General features: G+C 46.1%; 1 protein-coding gene across 4 annotated transcripts in view; it reads left to right on the forward strand.

Annotated features, from left to right (window-relative positions):
- LOC118796572 (solute carrier family 45 member 4) overlaps nt 1-26,661 on the forward strand; it is a 49,266-nt gene extending 22,605 nt beyond the window's left edge. For all 4 annotated transcript variants that reach the window (XM_036555534.1, XM_036555531.1, XM_036555536.1 and 1 more), the window contains 6 exons: nt 16,983-17,171; nt 21,911-22,090; nt 23,600-24,738; nt 25,130-25,229; nt 25,363-25,574; nt 26,218-26,661. In XM_036555534.1, the coding sequence (XP_036411427.1) occupies nt 16,983-17,171; nt 21,911-22,090; nt 23,600-24,738; nt 25,130-25,229; nt 25,363-25,574; nt 26,218-26,592 (2,195 nt within the window). In that variant the 3' untranslated portion in view covers nt 26,593-26,661. The remainder of the gene's footprint in view (nt 1-16,982; nt 17,172-21,910; nt 22,091-23,599; nt 24,739-25,129; nt 25,230-25,362; nt 25,575-26,217) is intronic.

The raw sequence follows: 26,661 nt of genomic DNA on the forward strand, positions 1-26,661 counted from the left end.
AGACAAGGGCCTGTTCAACCCCACCCCCCAAACAGAGGAATATTTCTCACATATTGATGTGGGAACTGTACAGTCTTGAGGGAATAATTGGCCTATTTCAGCAGGGTTTTTGTTTGTTTGTTTTACGGTGAATTTTCTACTCTCGTACTCTTTTATATGCAGATCAAAAAAGTTGCTGAAGTTTTTTTTTTTTTTTTTTTCCTCCTTCAAATTAGCATTTTCTGCGTAAGCCTGGAAAACTAGATTTGAAATCTTAAGGAAACAAGTGCAGTTTCTGTGTAATCTGCACATAATTTTAGAACATTTGCCACTTTTACAAAGTTTATTTATTTTTAATCTGTTGTACTGTAGGAAGTGGAATGAGAGTCCAGTGTTTTAGGTAAATGCTGTGATGAAAAAGGGTTAGAAAACCTTCTACCTTCTAAGGTAGCTAGCTGGTGTTATTTTATTCATGTAAAACACATCACTGCTTATTACAGCTAACTAAGCATAATTTTGCCATTAGCTAGCAAAGTTTTATGTAAATTTTCAGTAGTGTAACTACAGGTGCTCCAGCTTGCTAGCTGCTTGTATTGATATTGGAAGAAAGAATTGGCTCGCTATTAGCTTAAAGAGTGACTGAAGGCTGGCTGGCAACAGCCAGTTTATCTAGGCAGTGCGGTGATTGTAATCTCTAATCTGTAAACTGAAACCGACAGTTTCAGAGCAGGTCTTGCACAATATTTCAGTGGGGGCACCTGACTTGCGCTCACATGACAATGAGGTATGTTTCAGAGAAAATTCAGCACATTTGTGGCATGTGTGCACTGTTCCCAGCAAAGTCTGCCACTTGGCCCCTTGGCAACAAGGCTGTGTGTCTCATGACACTAATGCAGAACCAAGACCTGCATTTTCTCTTGATTTTCAGTCTCTAATTGAACGTTTGGCTACTCTGGTATGTCAAGCTTGTACCTCATCGTAAGATTGTCAAAGATTACTTTAGCGCAGGTGTTCTTTTCAGGAATGTAGTATGATATTGTTTAGAGTTTAAAGGTGAAAGAGTTTGTGTCATAGTATGTGCTAGTTATTGCTGTGAGAATCTGCCTTAACTTGCATCATGTGACAAGGTTTACGCTAATGAAAACAAGGCACAGAACTTTGAGGCAAAAATTACCTGCGCTGTCCTCATTCCTCTGTAAAAACATGAGAATCAGCTGTAGCCATGGCTAGCTACGTGTGGAATAGTCTGCAGAGGAACAGAACAGTCAGGTCCACCGTGAGCCATGCTAATTTTAGTGCCTTTCCCAACAGCCCGCTCCAGCAACTTGGTCTCGGCGTAAACGCTGCCAGTATGTATTATTAATGCTCCTGTGTTTTGATGCTCTCATTAGACCCCACCCTCCTTCATAGCAGTTATGTAAACTAATGGGAAAGGTATCATGGGATTAGCAGTCTCTCCCTTCTGCGGTAAGCCCCCTCTCCAGATTGATGGCATCTGATTAAAGCGCTTGTATGCAGTAGCTGTAATAAGCCCGTGTGTTCTGTTACCCTGTTGCCTCCCGTAAGGGCGGCTGGTTTTAATCCCAGCACCGCTCGGTTGACGCACTCCAAGATGCTCTTGAGGGGACCTTGAAGTGAGGAGCCCATATTTTATCCATGGCCCCTCTCCCCCTCAGGCCAGCGGAGTCATGCATCAAAAACGCCTCCGCTCTGTGTTTCACCTTTGCGTACAACAGCAAAGGTAATCGTCAGACCCTTCAGGGTGGGGGTCCAGTGGCTGTGGTTAAAAACAACCGGCCTTCAGTTTCATCATATATGCCGCTAACTTCAGAGCAGAGCCACTCCTGTCCTTAACCCCTACGATTAGTTAGCTCTTGTGCAGGTTTGTTGTTTTTTGAATGTTTCAGGTAAATGCTATATAATTTCTGAGCAAGGCATCTGTTGTCTTTGAGCACTGCACTGTACATTCAACCATGTTTATAATTAGCTTCTTCATTGTACCTCTGTCAGGACTTAATATTTCATTGGATCACTGTGGCTGTTCGGTCTAATGGACCGGAGCTTCGTGCGTCCTTTGGAAAGCCCCCAGAGCTAGGTGCTTGGGACTGTCCGGGTGACGGCTCTCACGTCCCATCAACAGAGGACTGCCACTGTGGTGACCCTGCCTCTCAGCCAAGGGGAGGGACCTTGCTCTCATTCTGGCTTTGACACTGCCAAGCCCAGCTGTGCATCATCTCAGATATCAATCCCTAAATATTAACCAACCTTTCCTCTTCAGTCTAATTATGCAAGTGTTTTTAGTGGTTTTCAAAACAAACACATTGGTGTACTTAAGTTTGCATTTGCTGGACAAGACTTTTAATATCTGGTGGTATTTAAAAAAAAAAAAAAAAAAACAATACTAATTAGGGCTGGGCGATATGGCCAAAAATGTTATCACGATAAAAATTTTCATATCAGTTGATATCGATAATTAGCACCATAAATGTCAAATCATTATTTCTTTCAAGTTTAAAGGCTGATTTTTGCTCCTTAGTGAAAGTTGAAGAAACCAGACGGTTAATTGTGGTTTTAAACTATTCTTTATGGTCAGAACATGACAAATATTTCTGAGCAAAGAGAAAACATGACAGAAAATATCTTACTAAATCCACAATATGTTAAAAAAAACATTCTGAACAGACAGACATATGAACATATCATAAATATTTAAATCAGTATTGCATGTATTTCAGTTTCAAATATAGCTTCATCATGCTTGTAATCACTATTTAACTTTTAAGCACAAAGGACTAGAACAATAAAGAAAGTAATTGATTTGATTCTTTTTTAAATTCTTTTTATTATCATCATTATTGTTACTACAGGTTTGGCAACGCGTTGTGGCACATTGAATCGCTCATTTTCGACATTGCTAATGGTAAGCATGGTTTTTGCAATGCAATATGCAATTGCATTTGTGATGTCTTTGTGTCTTTTCGTTTTTTGTCGTAAGGCACGGTGCTGGAAAATGCTGATACGATCCTTTGCTGCTGGGTAGTCGCACTGGGTACTGGCCTGGTGCTTGTCGAGGGTCCACTAACAACATTCGTTTGGGACTGTAATTTCTTATTTTCTGCGTGTTCTAATGGGTGATACTGTTTAAAATGATGAAATAGGTTTGTGGTGTTGCCTGTCTTTGGCACGTGTCTTCGGATTGTAAATAGCCAAAATATCTCTAAACTACTCAAGTTGAGTGACCTTTCTTGTCGACAATGTCTTCATCCTTCGAGCTGGTCATGGGCACTGCCTTTGCTTCGGTGTCGCTTATTTTGCTTATTCCGCTCCAACTACAAGCCTGTCAGCCACTGTGTCTGTAAACAATACCACGTGCTGGCCTGAATTTATACCTCTCACCATGCAACCTTACATGCACAATGCATACCTCTATTCCTGCGACATGATTGACAGTTCGTGATTCATTTCTGTGCATGCTATCTAAGCATGGAAATGAATTATATCGAACATTTATCGAACATTTGTTATATTTCTATCGAGGAAAATCATATCACGATAATTATTGTTAGCGCTTTATCGCCCAGCCCTAATATTAATTACAAATTAAAGTCAGAATGCAGAATAGTCCCAGTCAGAAGGTTTTATGAGAGTTTATGGACAGATTAGGCCATGGCAGAGTCATTGCACTGCTGCTGGTGGTCATTGGGAGTTTCTGTGGTGGCTCTTTCCCCGTTGTGAAACACCGACTTTGCAAGTTTGCACTGTACAATGTGGGACCAATATCGGATGATCAGTTATGTTGCAGGCTAATGTAGGTTAATCCCTGTACGTGGTGTGACTGTCCATGAAGAAAGAAACCAGAAATGTAAACTATTTACCTCCAGTGCAAAAAATGCAAACAATAACAAACAATGGAAAGCACAAGGTTTGGTAGGTATGGCGGGAATGCAAAATTCAGCACATTTCTGGCTTCCTGTTTTCCACGTTCGTGTTGGAGTGAGGTATCCACCAGATTCTCAGCTGATAAGGCCCAGGGGACGGGGGAGATGGGAGGGGGTGAGGGGGTGGTCTGGTCCAGGTTTTGTTATTTCAACTGCGTGAACAGGTTGCATTCTAATAGGTGCAAATTCATGATTGTGCGCATCTATGCACGTGTGTGTGTTTACTTATAAAGACCACATTTAATGAAGTTGTGTTGAAAGGGACACAGTGAGGTACATGTCTCCCATCTCATTAGTGAGTACAGTAGCTCTAGTGAATCTTTGTGCTGTACACAGTGTTGCAGGAGCTCTAGATGGTAGTCTTCCTTTTATGGATGTAATTTCATGTCTGCATCCTGTCTGGGGAGGTATTTGTATGTGAGGTGGTTTGCAGGAATTGAAGTGGACCCTGAACCATTGAACAATCAATGAATCGATCTGTACATAAATTCCAAACTAGTACTAAAATCCAACCATTTAAGACCCAGACCCTTCAGACTGCACTTTGGTTATCCGTCAGTCCCCACCTCTTAGAACCTGCAACTTGTATTATTACTTATTGCTTATTTACTTGTAGTATCACTATGTGTTACTGTGAGTTAGTGATGCTGAGATGTATGGTAGCGTATGTACTTAATGACTACCCATAGTTTTCTAGGCTGTTTAGTGTCAGGTTAGCACAAATTAAATTTGTGGTAATGCTTGAGTGTTGCACTCTCACAAACTGGTCTGGGAATGTTGTTTACCTGGTCTGACACTGTTGCTCATTTAACTTGGATGGATACACTTCTGTTCTCGTGCTGGAAATCACTCTGGTTAGGAGTGTCTGCTAAATAAATGTGATGTAATATAATATGTAATTTGATGTGGAGGCCTTTTTATTTGGAGATCTGTTGTGTCAGGTTTTGGTAGATTCGGATTATGCCTTCATTTGGTCAGGTGTTTCACCTGTTTAATGTGAGCCTTGCTCAAAAGCCTTGGTTCAACATGTATTATGACGTTGACATTTATGACTGCATCCAAGTATTTGTAAATCAAACTTTTTTGATGATTTGATCTCATTTCTCCTTTACCACTGACAGTGAAACAATTACCACAGAACCCCTAGTGATTTCCTTTGAGCATTTCAAAACATGTTCTAATTACCACTTCCTTCTGAATGCAGTGGCATGTGTAGTGATATCTTAACTGCTGGCATTCATTTTATGAAAGTGCATTTGTTTCAAGAGGGCACAGTCATCTCAAATAAAGATGGGTGCAGTAGAGTACAGTAAACACCTGTCATAAATCCCAAAGGAAATTCCTCAGCCCACTGCTGTTCTGAGTGGAGTGTGTATTTTAAGTCTGCCTTAAGTAACCTGTCCTTATAACATTTCAGTTAAGCATAGGAGAGAGCCGTTGGACCCACCAAGCCATTCTGTTCTATTCTGTTCTGGTCTCTTCTGAGGGCATGTGCTCTTTGATGGCCCTGTCCTCTCTCGTGTCTCAACCCTAGCTGTTTAATAATACTTCCCTCCATAATGCACACACATGAATGAGCCCTGTAAGTGGTGAAGAGAAATCCATACTTGGTTTTACATTGTACCGCAAGCCCTGAGGCTACCTGTCAATAACTGCTTTCTCTGATTGCTTTTAGTGCACTCGGCTGCCGTGTGCAAATTAAGACCATTCCTCCATCAGGGCAACAGAGGATTATGGGATAATGTAGTGGGGAATCTTTCTTTTCCTGGAAGTGGCAGAGAAAGGCAGTGAGCAGTGTTGTCTGGCTGCCCTATACTCTTAATTTAGCGTGATCTGAGAACGTTGCGTAAGCCCTTGGATTACCTTCTGCAGGCATGTATGGTGGTGGTCAAACCAGGGGCGGCATCCAACAGCGGCACATCAGGAGTGAAATGTCTTCCCTCGCGAATGAAAGAGGTGCCCGAATGTGCTTGAGTGCACTACATCGGCACTGCACGCGTGCGTGGCTCGGCAGTACATGGCCATGTGCGCTTTCCACAACTGCAGCAAGCCAACAGTTTTTCAGAAAGCATCCCAAAGAGCCAGTAGGGACAGGGCTTCCAGTAGTGAGCTGCCCCGACGCAGTTTCACCATTGGGCTATTACCCCCCCCTCTCTTCACAGTTGAGACCTGAAAGCTCCTCCTCCCTATCAAAATGGCGGGCAGTCAGTGAGTTTCAGGCGTCTCCACCCGGCTGCTCATTTTTATCGGTGACAACTTTTACTTCATTTGTGTGTGAGAGCAGCCTGTTAATTCCAGGGCAGTGGATTTAGCACAACTGACAGACCAGAATATGAGGAGTTTTAACTAAACTTTATTGCTCGCTCTTAAAACAGGAAGTTCCAGAGCACACAAAGGCAGAGAAGCTAAAGCAAACATACACCAGCTGTAGCCTGGCAAGATGGGGCTGTTTCTGCAACCTGTGATCTGAAACATCAAGACCTGGAAGGTCAAAAGCACTGCATTTTACCAGGATGCCAGTGAGACTGACTTCAAAGCTGCCTGCTCTTTTGTTTTTTTTTTTTTTTTGCTTTATTTTCCTGTTCCAGCTTTCTCTGTTTTCCTCAAGTGTTTTTGACTGGTTTTCATCAGCCACCAAAAATAATGACCCAAACTGCAATGACCCGACACTCCAGTATAAAACCCACTCACATGCTTTTGCCCTTCTGCCTTTGTATTTAAATATAGCAGTTTCTCCCAAACTTTGAACCGTTCACACACAAAAACAGGAAAGGGACTGCACACTGACCGTCATTAAGGGCCCTATTATTAAGCCGAATTGTTTGAAACTGTTACAATGGACACTATGCTATGCTATGTCATAATCAGTATTATAGCGTGGCTATGGTAACTTTCAGCAGGGCTCTGTGGGTAATGTGATGTCATAATGAGCATTATAGCGTGGCTTTGGTAACCCTCAGTAAGGCACTGTGGGTAGCATGGTGATTATAGGGCTGGGCGATATAGCGGTCACAATATATCGAATAGCTATTTTTAGCGCAATAACAGCTATCCCTGGAAAACCTCCAGTTTTCTGAGGCCATGTGAAATGCTTCCCGGGGAAAAAAAGAAGCCACTCGTATCTATACAACGTTGATATCACAGCAACAGCACTATGCTGCTTCTGTGTGGTAGATAGAGAAACACATGGCTACAAAGATAAAGACTGAAAACATGCTAGGTGTTTTTCAAAGCTAATAGGTAAGTTTACCAACATATAGATACAAGTGATATTTTTCTGCCCCGGAAGCATTTCACTGAACTTTGGAGGTGTGCTCCTGCATCAGGTATAACTAAAGGGAAAAAATAAGGGAAGAAACCTAACGCCACATACTGGGGATAGCCGTTATTGCGCTAAAAATAACTATTCAATATATCGTGACGGCTATATCGCCCAGCCCTATGGTGATGTCATAAGCATTATAGTGTGGCTTTGGTAACATTCAACAGAGCACTGTGGGTAGTATGGTGATGTCATAATGAGCATTATAGCGTGGCTGTGGTAACCTTCAGCAGGGCTTTGTGGGTAGTGTGTTGTGAAAGGTGATGAATGCTGTAATCCGTGTGAGAGTGAGCGTTTGAGAATGATTTCCGTTGCTGATGGATGCAGGATCTAAGGCTGTGATATGATGAGCAGATTTGGTCGGTGCACGGTGTTAGATAAGCCTTCTCCAGAGCAGTCCTGCAAGCAGACCTCTCCGTGCTGCAGTGTTATGTAACGTGCCGGGCAGGAGCAGAACTGTGGTGTGTAAAATTCATGCACTTTTAATTATGGCTGTCGGGAGGCAGAACAGGGGGGAGGGAGAAAGGGAGGGGGGAGGGGGGGAGGGGGGAGGGGGGGAGGCGGTGAGGGGAGGAGGGACAAATGTTGCCGCATAAGAGGCAAAAAAAAAATCCACATGTGATGAATCCTCACTGCAGTCTCCCGTCTCCTGTCTTGCCCCTGTGCGCACACACTCAGACTCATACACAGGAATGCACGCACGCACACTCATTCACACACATGCACGCTCACGCTCACACACAAGTGCGCTTACGTGCATGCACACTAACACACATGTACACTGACACACGCACACAGGAGTGTGCTCACACCCACACACTCACGGTCACTCACACACGCACACACTCACACATACACGGGCTTATGCGTCCTTCTCTGTGGATGTCCTTTACTGAGCAGCTGAACAGAGCTGGGGGGGGGTACAGCAGCAGTGTGCTACAGTCAGGTGAACACAGCCTGCGTCATGCTGTTCTTATCATGCAAGTCCACTCCTGCTCCTCTGTCTGACCCACACAGGGGGAAAGGCTCTTTCTCCTGCTCCTCTCTGACTGACCCACACAGGGAAAGGCTTTTTATCCTGCTACAGACTCCTGTCTCTCTGTCTGAACCATCGAAAGAGAGGGGGCCCATTTTCATGCCATATCCTGCAGCTTGCAGTGCTTTCCAGCTGCAAATCAGCTGCAGAAATGCAAAGAATACATAGGTGTACCGTTTGTACGCAGTGTGATCAGATGTAGGCCACGACACCAAGTCGGGACAAGACTCATTCCCTCCACACTCTGATGTAGACAGGTCCTGTTTGCCGCAGCAGGGAGGCTGCCACATGCTCATGCAGTGTGAAGGAAGAAGCACTGCTGACACACACAACATCAATCTTATACATCTTGAGTGCCCGCCCTTCAAAGATGAAGTGATGTTCTGCCAAAACCACTCTCTCCATGACAAACCCCTCCATACCTCTGTTAGAGGGCAACCTCCTCCTTCACAAAGTGCTCTGGACTTTAACACATCCATTTATCTGTTTTTAAGTTTTACATCTGAACCGGCAACCTTCTGGTTACAAGCAGTCTACCCCTGTGCCTTCCACTCCCATGGCACACTCCTTGAACGCTGTCATGCAGTGGAATTGTTTGTGAACAGTGTGTGAAGGCCCTGTGCTCCTCAGTGAGCAAACAGGATAAGCAAGCACTGCATTACAGTGTCAACCTCAACACCTGAAGCTGGAGGCAAAATTTTTTCCTATCATTTTCACTGTCCTCCTAGCTGTTTAACAAGTTTGTGGCATTTTAGCCTTTTCGTGCTGTTGCTGTTAATTGTTTCATTGTTGCTCTGCTGAATAATTCAGAGCCCAGTAGTGCAGGCAGAACAAATGGCTCCTGGTGATGAAATGGCAGGGACCGGGCTGGAACCGGATGGAGCGTCAACCGGGCCTGTAAATATTTTATCATCCATCTGTTTGATCGATCGGCGGCACCGTTCAGCGTCGAGACGATAGCGTAAAAGGGGGGGGGGGGGAGGAGGATTTCACGCTTTCCGTTCTGCATGAAGGCCCGCTCGGTCCTGGCTGCCCTCCGGGGCATGAGGCTAACACTAATGCACTTGACTGCAGCACTGTGCAGAGGCCAAGGTGAGGCGCAGCCCCAAGACAAGTGCCGGCACCTGTTTCCTCCCTCCCTCAGCAGCCCCCCCTCGCTGCCACTCATCCAGCTCGACGGAGCTCAACCTCTCACCCCTCCCTTCCTGTGCCCCCTCTACCTTTTGCTTTTCACCCCATTCAGGCAGAAGTCCGTTTCTCAGCGTTTTCTCGCTTGGTGTGAATGGCCCCGCTGGAAAGCCGGGTAAATAACATTGTCTCACATTAGGGGGCCGGTGGGGTGGAGGTGAGGGGGCGCGTGTGCACGCGACGTCCTCTCTGTGACTCATGGCTCTCACGCCGTGGTGATTCATGGGGTCTCTGAGAGTGCCGGCCATCGGAAGGCCCCCTCCGTAAATCACACAGCCAGGCAAATGAGCTCTTTGTCAGCTTCCTGTAACCTGTGGCTGCCCGGTACAACAGCTTGTACTGGTCTCTGCAGCGGAGCCGAGCTGTCGGAACGGGATGTCCCAGAGACGCGGGAAGACGGCTGGCAAAACCGCCGAGCTGGCGGACGCAGAATACCCATCTGTGATTGGCTCAGCCCAAAGATCAACGAATGCTTCTCCCTCCCATCTGGGAAAGCAGGTTATTAACTCTTCATTTTGCAGTTCCTTTGAAGGTACAGGTGATGCTTTCAAAGCATAAAAGAGTGAGATCTTAATTTTGTGTTTTTAGAGAATGGAAGTACAGCCCCCTCACCCACAATTTCTCTATGCCCTACTACAAAGATGACTATGGACCTTCAAATTAATAACCGTTGGTTTTGCTTTACAAAACCTATGTTAATGACCTTGCTAAGAAACCAGCTCCACTGTATAGAAGCATGTGAAAGCAAGGTTTTAGCTGTATTTGTATATGTCCGTAAATCACAGCTATTGTGTGCGCTCCGGGCAGCGGATGCCCATCAGTTCCATTGTGGAGGTAATGGTGGGAGCAGACCCCTAAGCGACCCACGCAAGCCACAGATGAGGTCAAGCGCGATGAGTGTCGGCTTCCCTGGGCTCCGCTCTTTCCCTGACCCGCCGTAAACCCGCGCCCCCTTCACCGCATACCCACCCCCCCCCCCCCCCCCCCCCCGTGGCGGCAGGCGCGCTTCCTGGAGCGCCGATAGCTGAGGTGCTCTCAGGATTGTTAGTGGAGCACGGAGCGGTGGGAAAAAACAGCGTTATTTACTATAATCTAACGTCCTGTTTGGCTGTTTACGGGGCTCGTTCCCAGCAAAACAAAAAACTGCGTACGGACTGATTAAATCTCACTTGTTTGTGTTTTCTTAGTTCCTCCTTTTTTGTTGTTTTGCGCAACTGAGGGTTACAAACAAAACAAAAACACTTTTTTCTCCCCCCCCCCCCCCCCCCCAATAATCTCACAAAAAAAGGAAGAGGAAGTTGCGCTGAGACCTGACAAATGATCACACAACTCTGTCATTGCCCCAGGAAGAGACGGAGTAAGGAGCGCGCTCTGAGCACACATTTCCCGAGCCGGGTCCGAGCGCCATGCCAATTGTCACTCCATGTGAACCAGGTCGTGGGCCCGCTCCTGGATCCTGGGAAGGTGGCTGATAAGCGGTCCCCAGAACCATGTTCTCACGTCTCGCCTGATCCAGTCCCGTGCACCACCACTGCGGTGACGTTAAGAACAGACAGCTGTTTCCGCTGGCTTTTTATTCCCGAAGAAAACGGCATTGTATTTTTGTAAGGGTCATGAAAGACTTGTACCGTTCCGTGGTATAGGGAAAGAACTATTGTTTTTGTTTTAGTCATCGTTTGTGTCATGCTTGTGTTCTGAATCCAAAATATGTTCAAGATTTAAGTATTAATATCCCGTAGGGAGCAGAGACTCCAAACTCATTTTATTTATTGCGCTGCAGCTGTCCTTTCCTGAGTGACTTGCAAAGCGTTCATGTATACAGCTGTAGCCTATATTTATTGAAGCAATTTGTGTTAATTGCTTTAATCAAGGGTAAGAGAGCAGTGCTCAGACCAAGGTTTGAACCTACAAGGTGTGGGCGCCTTACTCCCTCAATACACTGCCATAGAGATATATTAGCCCCAGAGTGTGACGCTTATTAGTATTCACTGGCAGCAAAGTGGATTGGTGGAAATTTACTGAGCAGGTAGGAATCCTGCTACTCTTTCCTGTCCCTGTCAGGCTAATAAAATGAAGGTAGGTCAACAGGAATGTGGACATGAATGCAGGTGTGGTGGGGTGAGTAATATTCAACTCTACTTAGCTTCCACATGCAATCAGTGGAAGCTAAGTAGAGGCTCAGTTCGGAAACATAACCAACGGAAACCGTCCGAAGCGCTGACTGTCTCTCAGCAGTTGGCTGAAGGCAGACGCGTTGCCCCAGGCCTGTTCCGCCTGTTGTCAGTGCAGCAGAATGTTTGGGGAAAAGTACTGATCGTGCGCGGGCGGAATGAATGTGGCTTTCACTGTTTTGACGTTTTTGAAATCACTGTTATTTCATGAAATTATTCTCTTGTCAATACTATAAATTCCGAGGGGAGGTGAAAATCCGACTGCGCTGCCGGGCGTGTGTGTCTTGGCGGGACACTCTGAATCGCTTTTCACAGATTCGGACTCCTAGTGTAGTTTCACCTGTCCCGCAGAAAGCACCACTTGCTTTCAGACAACATGCTGATCTTTATATTAAGAACAACCTGATATTTCAACACCAGATGCTGTTATATAGGCCTGTAGATTTCTCTCTATATATATGTATCACCTACCTTGTATGTCCCTACAGCAATATATTACATTACATTATCATTTCACAGATACTCTTATCCAGAACAACTCACGGTTTTATCCACTTATACAGCTGGATATTTACTGAGGCAACTGTGTGTTAAGTGCCTTGCCCAAGGGTACAAGAGCAGTGCCCGAGAGGGGAATCAAACCAGTGACCTTCTGATTACCAGCCCTGCTCCTCACCACTACGCCACACTGCTGCCTCATATCTATATATATTTGTGTAAAATATGAAATATGCCATGAGGTAGAATGTCAGAAGTCAGTAGCATGTTTGACCAATTAATACACCCACTTAGCTCTCAATGTAAGTCACCAAATAATCATTTCCATTTAAGCAGGAGTGACTCCATTCAGTATGTGCAGAACATGAGGAATTTGGCCCTGCAATTAACAAAAATATTCATTTGTTACGCACGCCACACTGCAAAAGGACTGAAGAACTGAGCCCAGGGCACACTCACAATGCGTCATATCCTTCAACCTCTGTTGCCCTTTTTAGACACAAATGAAGACGACTGGGTTTCAGATGTTATATAAGCCCTAATTCATTCAAAAAGCACGCTGTCACAAACTGGAAAATTACACAACCAGATTCTAGTTTGACACTAGTAATTAAGTTCGGCCAGTTAGACAGGCACATTTTTGGTTCTTGCAGATAAACATGTTGTTTTGGTACTGGAACCTCACCTGTAGCAAACCTAATTGCTTCATGAAGGGGCACTGAGCATTCTAGCAGTCGTGAATGCCCAGTCATGCCCTCTTATTCACCCACAGCTTTTTGCCAAGGTTATATTGTTCAGACTATTCAGACAATAGTTCATTCATCACTTCAGTTTGCTGCGGGTGTATTTTCAGGCCACATACGTCTCTTTTTTTTTTTTTTTTTTTTTTTAAACAGTAGGTCAAGGACTTCAGTCCTCTGGCAACCTTTAGCTCTTAGTGTGTGTTTTATGGACTCATTGCGGAAATTACACACAGCATGAATGGGATTTTGTTATACATGATGACCTTTGAACTGTCTCAGTTTATTCTGTGGCTTTGAAAGCCTTGCGATACAGCGGGCTTGAATATCCTAGGTATAACATAAACGCCACACAGGCTCCTTACCACCAACATGGACCATCATAGACTTTTATTCAAACAATCATTCTTTGACTGTTTAAGTAAAATGTTTTAGCGCATGACATTAAGCAGCATTAAGTCATTTTTCATTTCTATTAATTATACTTCATTATACACATTGAAATTGAAAAAATAATCCCAGTTAGATAATCTAGTCCTATAGATCATTAAATATATTTGTGCCGCCAGTAATGTTGTCCATCTGCTTGCAGACGTATCTGAAAGCAGGCTATGTATGTTAACTTTTTTAACGAAGCCCGCGCTTATTTTTTCTTATAGTAAACTGAAAAAATCAAAGGACATCTTTTATGATTTGAATGGTCCTATTGTGTGTATTGGAATCAGAGGCCTTGTTAATCACTATTATAATCCTCCTCCCTGGTAGTGTGTTTTGGCTCATAACACTGACGTGAGTGTTTCAGCTTTGTCACCGAAGACATGCATATTGTTGCGCAACTCTTGCTTAGTGCAGGTGACACAAGGTAGGCGTTGTATGCTAATAAGCAGTCATGGAATTTTCTTTATTATCAGCAAAAAAATGTTTTCTCCCAGCATGCACTCCTCTTACTGTGCAAGGAGGACAGCCAGGGGGACTTTAATACTATGCAAAATTTCCCACCACAGCAGTAAAAATGTGTTTATTACAGTTATTTATCTCTGTGATAACCAATGCTACACCGTCTCCATTCGTATGGGTAATATTAAGGCTTGTGCAAGATAGTGTTCTTGTGTAGTCTCTCTGTTCAAAAACCTTTTCCCTTATATGGTAAATACACTATCCTGCATAGAGAGGTTGATTTTATGGTAAGCTATGCTGAGAGTCTTTCATGCAAGAGGTTGAATCTACTGTTTAACATCTGTTTGTAAAATGGCTCTTATGTAGGCCAGCAAAATTTTATACAGTAACATTAAGTATCATCTCTTCAGAGGAATTCAAGAGCAGGGCTTGGATATAATACAGCCAATTTTGTATTATTTCCGTCATTATTTGCTGGTATGGCAAATGGCATGGAACTCCTTTTTTCTGTATTCATATTGTGAATCATAGAAGGATTGGTGGACTCTAAGTATTAGAAAGTCAGTATGCATCTGGGCTTACAGAACATTGTGTAGTTTTGCATTTAGGATTCTTTGAGTCCCCGTCTCCTGCGTCTTCCAGGCTGTCCAGTCATGAGCCCAAATGCATGCATGGAGACGTGTGACTCTATTCTTACCACAGCGGTTAAACGTATACCACTGCCAGAGCGACATATCGACCCTAATGCTATAGTAACATCAGTAGTGGAGCTACAAGGCTGTTACCCATAATGCCTCACTCTTTCCCCCTCAATGCGTGGTGTCCTGGCCTTAGACACACCGCCCACCGTCTCACAGCCTCACATTGCATTGCGGGTGACTTCGGCAAGAGCCACCGGAAACACACTGGCATTCAGAGTCGCAAGCGTGTCCGTCCCAATCCTATTATGTGTGCTCGGGGATTAAAGAGCAGCGCGGCTGCCAGTCCCACACCCCCCGCTGTGACTCAGACATCCTCCCCGGCCACCTCTCTGTCAGCCCTAATCTCCAGTCTTCTCCGCGGCCCTATTTATAGAGTGAGAGTTGATCCCTTCTCAGGTTATGATTTGGACCCGGTCAACAGGGACCGGGCGTGCATTTCGACCGAGTCACCGGCCTCCTGTTGCTGCATGGGAAATCCCTTGAACATGCACATCTGCACTCCTCTCATGTGAAGCCAGGTGTGTGGCGGGGTTTTTGTGTTTTCTGATTCATAAGTCTGCTGGAGCACAGCGTGCGACACTCCCCAGGGGGTCCCTCATGTTCACCACCATCACACCATTGGCTATGCAGAAGCTGACTTCTTTAAAAGACGAATACATAAAGAAACCCGACCCTTTAACCTACTACAGCCTCCCTCCTCTCCCACATGGGTGGGTTATTTTTTGTTTTTGTTTCCTGCTTGAATATAGTCAAATAGGCAGCATAACATGCAAACACCCTGCTTGTCTGCTTTGACAGCATGCTGGGGTGGGGCTTGGGGTTGCGTAATGAGATGCTTGATTTATTTACAAGTTCAGCCAGTGAGACACCATTCTTCTGCTGTCTGCTGGGGAGTGGGCTCTGCTGCTGGCTCTTCATTATATGTGACAAGGAAATCATTTTGCATTTGATGAAGACTGCACCAGGAAAGACTGGGGTATGGTGTGGGTATTCAAATGACTCACACCCATGAGAACACCATCTCCTAGCTCTTGGAACCATTACATAGCCTAATAACATTTCCTAAAAGCCCCACAGTGAAAACATAGTAATAATGATTGATGAAGTGTAGTATTTCTTCATATAAAGATAAGATAGTGTTCATGCAACACCTCTGAAATCTAGTCTATAAGCTATGGTATTGCTAAATGTTAAGATAAGATAGTGTTTATGCATTGGTATGAAATTCTAGTTTATGAGCTATATTATTGCTAAATATTAAGATAAGACACTGTAGTGTTCATGCACAGGTCTGAAATTCTAGGTTCTGACCCTCTAGAACCTATCACCTTAAATGTACTGTCCACTGATTTTTTTGAAGGCCTCAGACCTTAATTTTTAATACGACCTAGAGCCTCTGTGAAGTACACTGTTCCCTACCTTTCATGAGACAACTGCGAATGTTCATGTTGAAAAGCTTTTTGTTTTAATAAGTTAGAACACAAGCTCATCTGATGCCCTTTTGTAGTCTGAAGCAGCTTATAAAACTGTCTCACCCGAAGGCCAGATTGTGCTGCTGCGAATCGTGTTAGTCATTTTTAAAAAAACATTTGAGATCAGACATGAATGCAGACGTCAGATGTTTTGCTGAGCTCTGGATATGGGCTGCTCTTGATCATTTTATTGTTAGAAGTGAAATGCAACCAAAGCATGCAGAAAGAGAGAGGGGTCTGTGCCTGTAAGAGGTGCATTTGATCACAGCTTTTCCTGAAAGTAAGTGCACTAGGCTGCAGTATTTCTGTAATCAGTGTGAATTTAGGGAAATGGAAATGACACAAGCTTGATGACTCATCTTCATTTAGCCTCAAATCAGCTCTGCAGTGAACTCTGAGCCAGTGGTACTTGCATCCTCCTGGTCTGAGGTCAGCCAAAGAGCAATGTACGGAGTCTCACTGTTGCTATGGGCATGGGGTGGAATGGGGCTGTAACACACTGCTTAAGGAACAGTGCACTGGGACCTGTTCACCTGTCCAGGTGTGGCACAAGCGTACACCTGCCCTCTGCCCAGCAAGTCATCCCTGATTATGAATCAAACACTGCTCCAGGAACAATGAAGGGTGTTTTTTTATTGACCTGCCTGAGGAGGTTTGCCAGCCAGACACAGATTACTTAGGCAGTGCATTTTTTTTTTTCTAATAAGGTTTATTTATGGCCTTGCTCTTTTGGGACAGGCACAGTGACACAGATTTTCGGAATTTAGTAAATACTGTTGTCTGGCTTTGTCCATGACATCAGTTTGTTATGAATGGGACCTCCACTCCACCGGTTTTATTTACAGTAAGTGGTTGAATTGCTGTGTCTGGCATTGTGCCCATCAGGGTCTTTAAAAATGATGTTATGGTTTAAGGCAGTTTCCTTGCAGTGAAATTGCAGTTCTGTTCATTGTCTCTGTCCAGGTCTTCTGCACCAGTGTTACAGTTAGACTTGGTACCCTCATGTTTTAACTGTGGTTCTGTGTTCTCTCTCTGCCCAGGTCTTCCAGAACAGTATTACAGTCTGACGTGGTTCCTGAGCCCCATCCTGGGCCTGATCTTCACCCCTCTGATTGGCTCCGCCAGCGACCGTTGCACCCTGCGATGGGGCCGGCGGAGGCCGTTCATCCTAGCGCTGTGCGTGGGCGTGCTGCTGGGCGTGGCGCTTTTCCTTAACGGATCACTCATAGGTAAGAATTGCCCAACTGGGCGGAGCTCATCCATCTGAGTGGGTGGGGCTTATGTATGTGGGTGGGGCTCACACAGCCTTACCAGACACTGCGTGGCTGTCGTCTCCTATACCTCCGTCCAGGATCAGAGAAACCCCCCAGCTCTCTCTCAACAGGACCTGCTCAACAATGCTTTGAATTTGACATTAAGCATCTGAGCATGCTGTAATTAATCTTTTCTGCTGACAGGCCTTCTGAGCCCTAATCAAATAGCGCATTGTATACATTCATGATATGGCAAACTGATAATTAGCCCTGGCTACGGTGCATTATAAAACTAAAGCACTTTTGTTGTAAACGAGACATTCTGCACTCCACTAAAAACGATGGTATCCAATGTGCATTTTCACTATCTCTATTTCACAATGCCTGATGTCTGTCATTTGGGGCCTCAGAGCTGTTTAAAACAGCAGAATCTCTTGGGTAGACAGGAGATTACGAACTGTAACTGACGTACTGTCGAAATACGGTAAACATGCAAACCTTTCAAACCTTGCGCCACCCTTTCTCTCTACGGATCTACCTCATGAGAGCCGTATCAGTCTCCCTTCCCGCATTAGCTAACTGAATTGGTGGTAGAAAAAACCTCTACAAATGTACTAAAGCAGGAGAGAAATGGACTTTCCCTTTCACTCTCACTCAACAAATATGCTTGAGTACCACAGGAGATCGATGAATGGCACCGCCTTGCTGCAAGCCAGACTTGACCAATTAAAAAAATAAAGTTCCAAGGAAAATGCATTAGAGGTCACTGTAGCTTCATTAGGCGACAGTAGATAAGTTGGAGAGAAGACAGTGGTTATCTTCAGGGATGGATAAGATTAAAAATAAAATAAAAAAAGATTAAATGATTTCTTTCCTGTAACTTGAGATTGAGCTGAGATGTGTCTGCTCTTTGATGGAGAAGATTGTAGATTAAAGAGGCTTTTACAGATGGACTGACAGCAGTCAAGTTCATCGGCCCAGTGAAACTGCATTGACCTCAGTGTTACACAAACTGACCTGGGGTTATGCCAGGTTGTGAGTACTGGACCATTAAGTTCTTAAATTTCATATCAGATAACAAGTGCTAAGTGGCTTCAGTGTTCTTACTGTAATTAGCAATACCTAGTTAGATTGTTGGTATTTTATTGTTATAAATTAAGTCTCAGGTGAGCAAATTGCATGGCTAGCTCGGTAGTCACTTTGAATAATGGCTACATTGCAGTAGCTATATAGACATATCAGATACATTATTAAATAAGCATATAGGTGTTTAGAGGTATAGAACAACTTGGAACAATGGTTCCAAAGCTAACTAAACAAATTTGCATGTCCTTGTCAGGAAGCTTATTGTACATGCGCATATTTATGTATTTCCATTCCAGATGGGGTTGACAACCTGCTATGCAAAGTAATTGTGAATGGGGAAATAAAGGTACTAAATGAGTCAGGTGGTAAACTGCATAAACATGTTGCGTTCTCCCCTTCAGGCTCATATCACACAATGCCTGGGGTGTGGGGCGGGCACTACAGTAAATTTCCACTAAAAATATCAGCAGTCAGTGTTACTCTATTGTGATATGAGCGCATGTTCGCGAGCTTACTGTCGGGGCGCGGGGTTCCTGTCGTCTTTAATGCCCTCACTGGGGCGGGCGCGTTCAGCTGGGTCCTGTGCAGCACTGCATTGTTTTCCTTCAGTTGAAAGATTCGTTCTTTCTTTCTGTTCTTTCTTTTCTTTCCCGCTGCTGCTTTGTGTGGTTTGTTTTCGTGTGGCAGTCGGGGGCGGGTGGCACACCGCGTCCCACAGCGGCCGGCCTCCAGGGACCCCGTTTGTAAGTCGCTAGACCCTACCCCCCCAGTTCATAAGAATGGGCGGCAAGCAAAGCAGCGGACTAGCCGGCCTGCACTCTTTGGATGTCTCCATGACATGGGAAAGGACTAGGAACCAGTTCACAGGGAAACGTTTCCTGTTGTGCCCCTTTTTTACCTTTCATTGCCTATCTGGAACTACTTCCTGTCTCCAGCGCTATTCCACCTCGCGCCGGCTCCGTGCTCAGGAAGAACGCGCCGGCTCTACTACGCACCCGCACTAGCTCTGGGCTCACAAGACTCTTTTGTTTTGTTTTGTTGTTTTTCTTTTTTTTCACCCCCTTGTTCAAAACCTAAATATTTGTTTTCTGAAAGAACAACTTCCCCTTTCAGTGACAATGTTATGAATAATAACTTCGTTGTTTTATTTGTGAATTGAAAGTTCCACCTACATTCTTAACCCTAACTTTAGGAAACTGTAAATAAAGTGTTAAATTCTTAGTGTGATGGTATGCTTTTGGTCACTGTTTGTCTGCTCTTAGTTTATTGTAAACAACTCACCATCTAGAGTGAAGGAGACTGAAACCCATTGTAAGCTAGTAAGGGCACTTTTTCTGTTCTTTGCAGCCTTTTTCCCACAATTGTTATGAAAATAGCAGCACTTCTGTGAAATGGAAACCCTAATTGTTGCTGTTTGTAGCACGATGATTTGCCTATTGAAAAGGCAAAGGACTGTGTCCCGCTTGGCCACGCTCCTCTCTGCGCAGTTAGAGGGACCCCTTTGATTGATTTAGTGTGGCCAGCATGCCGATCACATCCCTGGGGCTGCGTGGCATGAGGGCAGGACGCCAGGGAGAGGGAGAGGCACCGTGTCAGGGGACGCCAGGCCATGTCTGCCCCATGGGCGCAATCGATTGGTCCCGTCATCCGACATCCGGTGAGAATGCTTCGATTGCCTGATTGGCAATAGCCCGCATCGGCGGGGCCATGCCTGGAGACTTGGCCGGAAGTGCAGCAGTCAGGATCAATGGGCATCATTCGCCACACCCCCACCCCGTGCTGCATGAAGACACTGCTTTTCAGTCTGGTCACAGGGGCACAGCAGAGCGTGAAAACAAGAACTGAATGAATGGATGAGTGGATGAGCCGCATTACATTCAAGCACTCTCTGACTGTACATTACAGCAGTATCAAGAAGATATCCAAGGCTCTCTCTGAGTTTGAATTAAATCTTTTGATGGAGCCTTGATAGAGGTAAAAATCTATTCTAAAAGCTTCTCTGCCATTGCTATCATCTGTTCGCCCTCATCTTTTTAATTCATTAACTTCACAAAGGAGCACCTTAGATTCCTCTGTTTTTGCTCAACATTTTTCATTCAAAGTACCTGTTCATATTACCATTTGACTTATCTGATCTTCTTTAAAGACCTTTGATTCCAAGGAGACCTTATTTTAACTCTTTATTCCTTTAAAGCTGTGTAGCGCTCTGTTCTTTCCGCTTTGTTTGAAAATGGGAGGCTGGAGAGGAAACAGCTTTTTGAAATTAAAAATCAAAAGTTGAACATGTGTCCATGCGTTTTGATTGGACCTGCACTGCAAAAAATAGCCCCTCAAAAATAAGAAATAAAATAAAATAATACAATGTGTTTTTTGCTAGTAATAAGTGAAAAAATCTGCCAATGGAACTAGTGGAAATACACTTGTTAAGATTTCTTGAAATAAGGTGTTATAGTTAAGCATTTTTAAGAAAAGGGATCTTAAAATTAGGTGGAAAAAAACTAATTTTGATCCATTTTTAACTGGTATTAGGAAGTGTTTTTGTGTCATGCAGTTTAAAAACCTTCTGACTTGTCAAAAGGCTTGCTTAATTTGATATACCACTCAAAGTAAGATGTTTTCAAGACAGTTTCACCAAACAAGATATTCAAGATGCACCGTCTAAAAACAAGTCCTTGTAGATCAAGGAAATTTTGCTTGTTTGGTGACTGTGTCTTATATTAAGTGTAAAGAGATATTTTGACTTGAAAAGAGACAAATATGCTTGGTGAGATTTGGATTTTTTGCAGTGTGGGATGGACAGTCAGAACTGGACCGTCAGAGACTGGAAAAACAAGATTTGATGTTTGATTCCCAGATCTGTGTATGACAACAGGATTGCTTGCAGTAGACATAGGCAAATGTAAAAGGCCATTGCTCTCCTGTCCATTCTCCAAAGAATATTCATCGCTAAGCCTCAGATCACAGGTATATGAACAGAAGGAACATGTGTGAATCCCTCACCATTTACAGATTTGCAATTTGTGGGAGTTTTTCAAGGATACCTTTAGAAATCCAAGGCAGGCTGGGTATTCATTCCATGTTTAGTAGTAATAAAAATTAAAGCCCTCAAAATTCAGTCTAGAGTTATGTATTGCTGTTCTGTTTTTTTGTTTTTATGTACATTTTTTTGTAGCATACCGGAGGTCCTGATTTGTGTGTTGTTGGTGCATGAACTTTTAAATTTCAGCTTTCCTTTTGATTCACACTCAGTGGTGTGATTCACTCATTACTGGGATCATGTCTGAAAATCTGCACTGCGTGGATGGCTGGGGTTTATTTCTGACAGGTCTCGTTAGCAGCTTGTCCTGGTTTCACCTGTGATGCACTCACTGGGTGAGCTGTGGGTCACCCACGCTGGTCCGTGGTGTGTAGCGATCCGGTGGTAATGACTGCGTGCTTTCTGCATTTCTATATTTGGTGCCTTGCCCCGCCCACGCATTTGTGCATTTGTGTATTTGGTGCCTTGCCCTGCCCACACGTCTGTGCATTTCTATATTTGGTTCCTTGCTCCACCCACAAGTTGCCCATACGCTGGCCACACTGATCTGTCTGTGTGATGTTCTTTTCCTCTACCCCTCCCTATGCCGCAGGTCTTGCCATCGGAGACGTGCCGAACAACCAACCAATCGGCATCGTGCTGACGGTGTTGGGTGTGGTGGTGCTGGACTTCTGTGCGGACGCCACCGAGGGGCCAATCCGGGCATACCTGCTGGACGTGGCCGACACTGAGGAGCAGGACATGGCACTCAACATCCACGCCTTCTCATCCGGTACGAACCGATGCGCATCATGCCGAGATCATGCGTATAACAACTGCATCAATGTTTAACTCGTCATGCTGAGCAAAGGTTGTACCCCCAAACGGACCCCTCGCCTCTGTCCTAACTGAGGATGTGGTGTTCTGGCAGGTTGGTCATAAGCGCAGAAATCCGTGGACACCTTTACAAATGTATAACTTTAACCCTGTTTTGGATTTGGCATTCGCACGACTCAGTCCTACACTGGTAAAGATTAAGATCCCTTTGGGTTGCATCTCTGCTCTGGAGGATTAGGCTTGGGTGTGTGGTACATACACTGGCTCCTGTGCCAACAGTGCGTTGGTCATTGTGACTCAGTGCTGCAGTGCAGGGGTGGGCGGGGCTGCAGCTCCCCTCTCCAATCAGCTGGCTCTGTCCACACCCTGCATCCATCCATCAATATTGGAAACGGGATGAATAATGAATTAAAAGCAGCCTCCTACCAAGCTCAGCGTCCTAACTCTACAGGCAGCATTAACAAACAGCACATTTCCCCCGCGCAGCCTCGTTATTAACGCCAGTCTCACCAGTGTGTCAGTAATTTCCCCTCCTGGTTAAGGACATTGAGTGTCTGTGCACCGCATTGGTGACGCACTGTCAGGATCCTTCTCGCTAAGCACACACCGTACCCCCACGGCGACTACCCTTTCACGTGTGAGAATCGCCGATCGCTCACTGAACATTTTTAATGCGCTGCGTCATTTCAGCTCCGTTGAGCCTCACCTTGAATTCCCAGCATCCCCTGCCTGCAGATATTCAGTCCAAAATATTATTCAGTGAAATATTATTTGGTGTGAGTCCCCACTTAGTTGTAGGGTGCAATAAATCGTTAACCACAATGTCATTTAAATGGGCTTACATGTCATGGTTGTTGAGCAATCACTCTTCCTTATACTGGATGGGTAATGACTGATTTATATAGCGCCTCTTATCGATCGCAAGAACTTTACAGTGAGTGGGATGACTCACCTTAACCACAACCAAGCCTCCACCCAGGTGAAGCAGGCCAGCTATCTTCTGGCAAAACATTCACCGATGTTCTTGTCAGGACAGCTGAGTAGTCTAAGGCACCAGACTCAAGGTAATCTACCTTTCATTAGAGTTCTGGTCTCCCACTTCAGACATAATTTTGGGTCAGCAGTGAAGCTTAGTGGTAAGGAGCAGCACATGGTTTGATTCCCCGCTGGGGCACTGCAGTTGTACCCTTGGGCAAGGTACTTCCATTTGCCTTAGTAAATATCCAGCTGTATAAATGGGTAATGTGTAAAAAATGTAACCTACGGAAGTCGCTCTGGAAGAGCGTCTGCTAAATGACAATAAAGTTGAATGTTTTTAACCACACATCACTTAAGGTTGAGAGAGAGGGAATTATTTAGTCAATTGTGATCTGTGATGGTATGTTTTGAAGACATGTACTTTTCTGTAGTCCCTGGAGTGCCTTTGGAGGGGAGCCTTGCTCACGTGTGTCTGTGTGCCCCACAGGGCTCGGAGGGGCGGTGGGATACATGCTGGGGGGCCTGGACTGGACCCACACGTTCCTGGGCCAGGCCTTCAAGTCCCAGGAGCAGATCCTGTTCTTCTTTGCCGCCATCCTGTTCAGCGTGTCTGTGGGGCTGCACCTGTTCAGCATCGAGGAGCAGCAGTACAGCCCGCAGCAGGACCGGCTGGACGAGGAGGCGGACACAGCGTCCTCCGTCCGGCTGAACGGCGGCCTGGCCGCACCGGGGACCACTGCGGCGCCACCGCCCCACCTGGACCTGATCCGCGAGGACGAGCCCTACTTCCTGTACGAGGACGAGCGCTCAGAGCGGGAGCTGGAGCTGGAGCTGGACTTCCTGGACGTGGAGCTGGTGCGGAGCAAGAGCGACTCGGTGCTGGCGGTGGCGGACGCGGCGCTGGAGCTGGAGCTGGACCGCGACGCGCTCTTCCTGCGTGAGATTGAGCCCTCCATCTTCCAGGATCATCTGTCCAGCCGGCCCGGCTCGCCCCCGTGCCGGAGCAGCAGCGCCGGCAGCCGCGACCTGCCGCGCGGCTTCGGCCGGCTCTCTGCCTTCCTGCAGGAGATGGACCGTGACGGTGAGGAGGCGCTACTGGCCGGTCAGCCCGGCGAGGCCAAGGCGCCGAACGGCGAGGCCGCCCTGCCCAGCGCCGGAAGCGCCAACGGCGCCAATGGCCACGCCCGCAGCGGCATGAAGCAGTCGAGCACCAGCGCGTCCATGCGGCGCCGCCGCCACACCTTCTACCGCCAGCCCTCCTGCACCTTCTCTTACTACGGCCGCGTGGGCTCACACCGCTACCGCTACCGGCGCGCCAACGCCGTGCTGCTCATCAAGTCGTCGCGGAGCATGAACGACATCTACGAGATGCAGAAGCGGCAGCGCCAGCGGCAGCGCCAGCGCCACCGGCACCAGAGCGGCAACACCAACTCGAGCGGTGACACGGAGAGCGAGGAGGGCGAGTCGGAGACCACGGTGCGCCTGCTCTGGCTGTCCATGCTGAAGATGCCCCGCGAGCTGCTGCGCCTCTGCGCCTGCCACCTGCTCACCTGGTTCTCTATCATCGCCGAGGCCGTCTTCTACACCGACTTCATGGGGCAGGTCATCTACGAGGGCGACCCCACGGTAAGCAGCGCCCCACTTCAACCCCCCCAACCCCCCAATTGCTGAGAAATGCGGTGACTTGCGGTCGATGTTTGGTTTTGAATGTGAGGACATGGAGTGTTGCATAGGTCAGCAGGTGGTGGTCGTGTGCTGTACTGGTAAGGAGCAGGGCTCGTAATGAAAAGGTTGCTAGTTGATTCCCCGCTGGGCACTGGTGCTGTACCCCTGGGCACACACCTGCTTCAGTAAATATCCAAAATGTATAAATGCATAACATGTTAAAATTGTAACTGATGTAAGTGTCTCTGGATAAAAGTGTCTGCTAAATGACCGTAGTATAATGCAATTTAATGTAATCATGTTGTGTCCAAGCACAAAGCTGAGACTGGGAGTTTTTGTGTGTAAATTGCAGGCTGCTACGAACTCCACTGCTCTCCAAAACTACCACAAAGGAGTCCAGATGGGGTGCTGGGGGCTGGTTATCTATGCTGCTACTGCTGCCATCTGTTCAGGTGAGCAACCGTAGCCCTGGATACAAGACTGGTTATAAGGCTTGCCCAGCAACATGGGGTCGAAGCGCAAGTCCTTTTAAAGGTAATGTATGCTGTTTGTGACCTTTCACCTCTGACCTTTGCCTGTCTGCAGCTTTACTCCAGAAGTACCTGGACAACTTTGACCTCAGCATCAAGATCATCTACATCCTGGGCACGCTGGGTTTCTCCATTGGCACAGCAGTGATGGCCATCTTTCCCAACGTCTACGTCTCCATGGTTATGATCAGCAGCATGGGCATCATCTCCATGAGCATCTCCTACTGCCCCTACGCCCTGCTTGGCCAGTACCACGAAATCAAAGAGGTGCGTACCAACCACCCCATGTCTTACTGCTCCTAGCTCCACACTCCGATGGAATTATCCCTGCTTCTGACCTGCTCTCAATCACTTTTTAAAATCTGCCTATAAATTCCCGACCAGCAGTCTTTCGGGAGTGCTCCAGTGACAATTTTAGCTTTGTGTTTTTTTCCCCTCCTCCCAGCCACTTGCATCATCCACATTATCTCAGTAACTGAGTTTTTGTGGGGTGGTGGTTTTAAAATCACAGCCCTTGGTAATGTACCCTGTTGTGTTAAAGCGCAGAAGCCTTCAGCTGCTGCCGCCACACTGTTCCACTACATCTATTTCCAGGAGTGTTTTTACACTTCAGGGAAGCTTTTCCATATTCTGACTTACTGGCTTTACATTTTCTGTGTTTCAAGTAACTCTGTAAAAGGTACCCCCTGCAGCACAATTGCAAAAAAGTGCTCATTGAAGCCCATTGTGATGCAGGGATTAATTCATAGATAAAATGCATCTAATCAATAAAAAGTTGTTTCATGGTTATATGTTGATTGATTGATGGATATGTATTTATTGATTGATAAGAGGTGCATTGGTTTATGGATATATAGTTGATGTATTGAGTGAAGTGTATGCTAATCGCTGTCACCCCGTCTCTCTGCAGTACATCCACCACAGCCCGGGGAACTCCAAGCGTGGCTTCGGCATTGACTGCGCCATCCTGTCCTGCCAGGTGTACATCTCTCAGATCCTGGTGGCGTCGGCGCTGGGAGCGGTGGTGGACGCGGTGGGCAGCGTGCGGGTCATTCCCATGGTGGCGTCGGCGGGCTCCTTCCTGGGCTTCCTCACCTCCACATTCCTGGTCATCTACCCCAGCCCTGGCTCCCACGCGGACGACGGCAAGGCCGAGCCGGGCAAGGCGGCGGTGCCGGCGGAGCCCGGGCGGGGGGAGGTGGCCGAGAAGCCCAGTGTGCTGCGGCTGACGCGCAAGGGCACTGCCACCACCACCTGCACGGTGGAGAGCGAGTCCACGCTGTGAGCGCATGTTTCGAAGGGGGGAGGGGTCTGCAAGGGGGCAGGGTCCGCAAAGGGGTGGGGCCACCCAATC

This window comes from Megalops cyprinoides, chromosome 21 (assembly GCF_013368585.1).
Source record: "Megalops cyprinoides isolate fMegCyp1 chromosome 21, fMegCyp1.pri, whole genome shotgun sequence".
Classification (NCBI taxonomy): Eukaryota; Metazoa; Chordata; class Actinopteri; order Elopiformes; family Megalopidae; genus Megalops; species Megalops cyprinoides.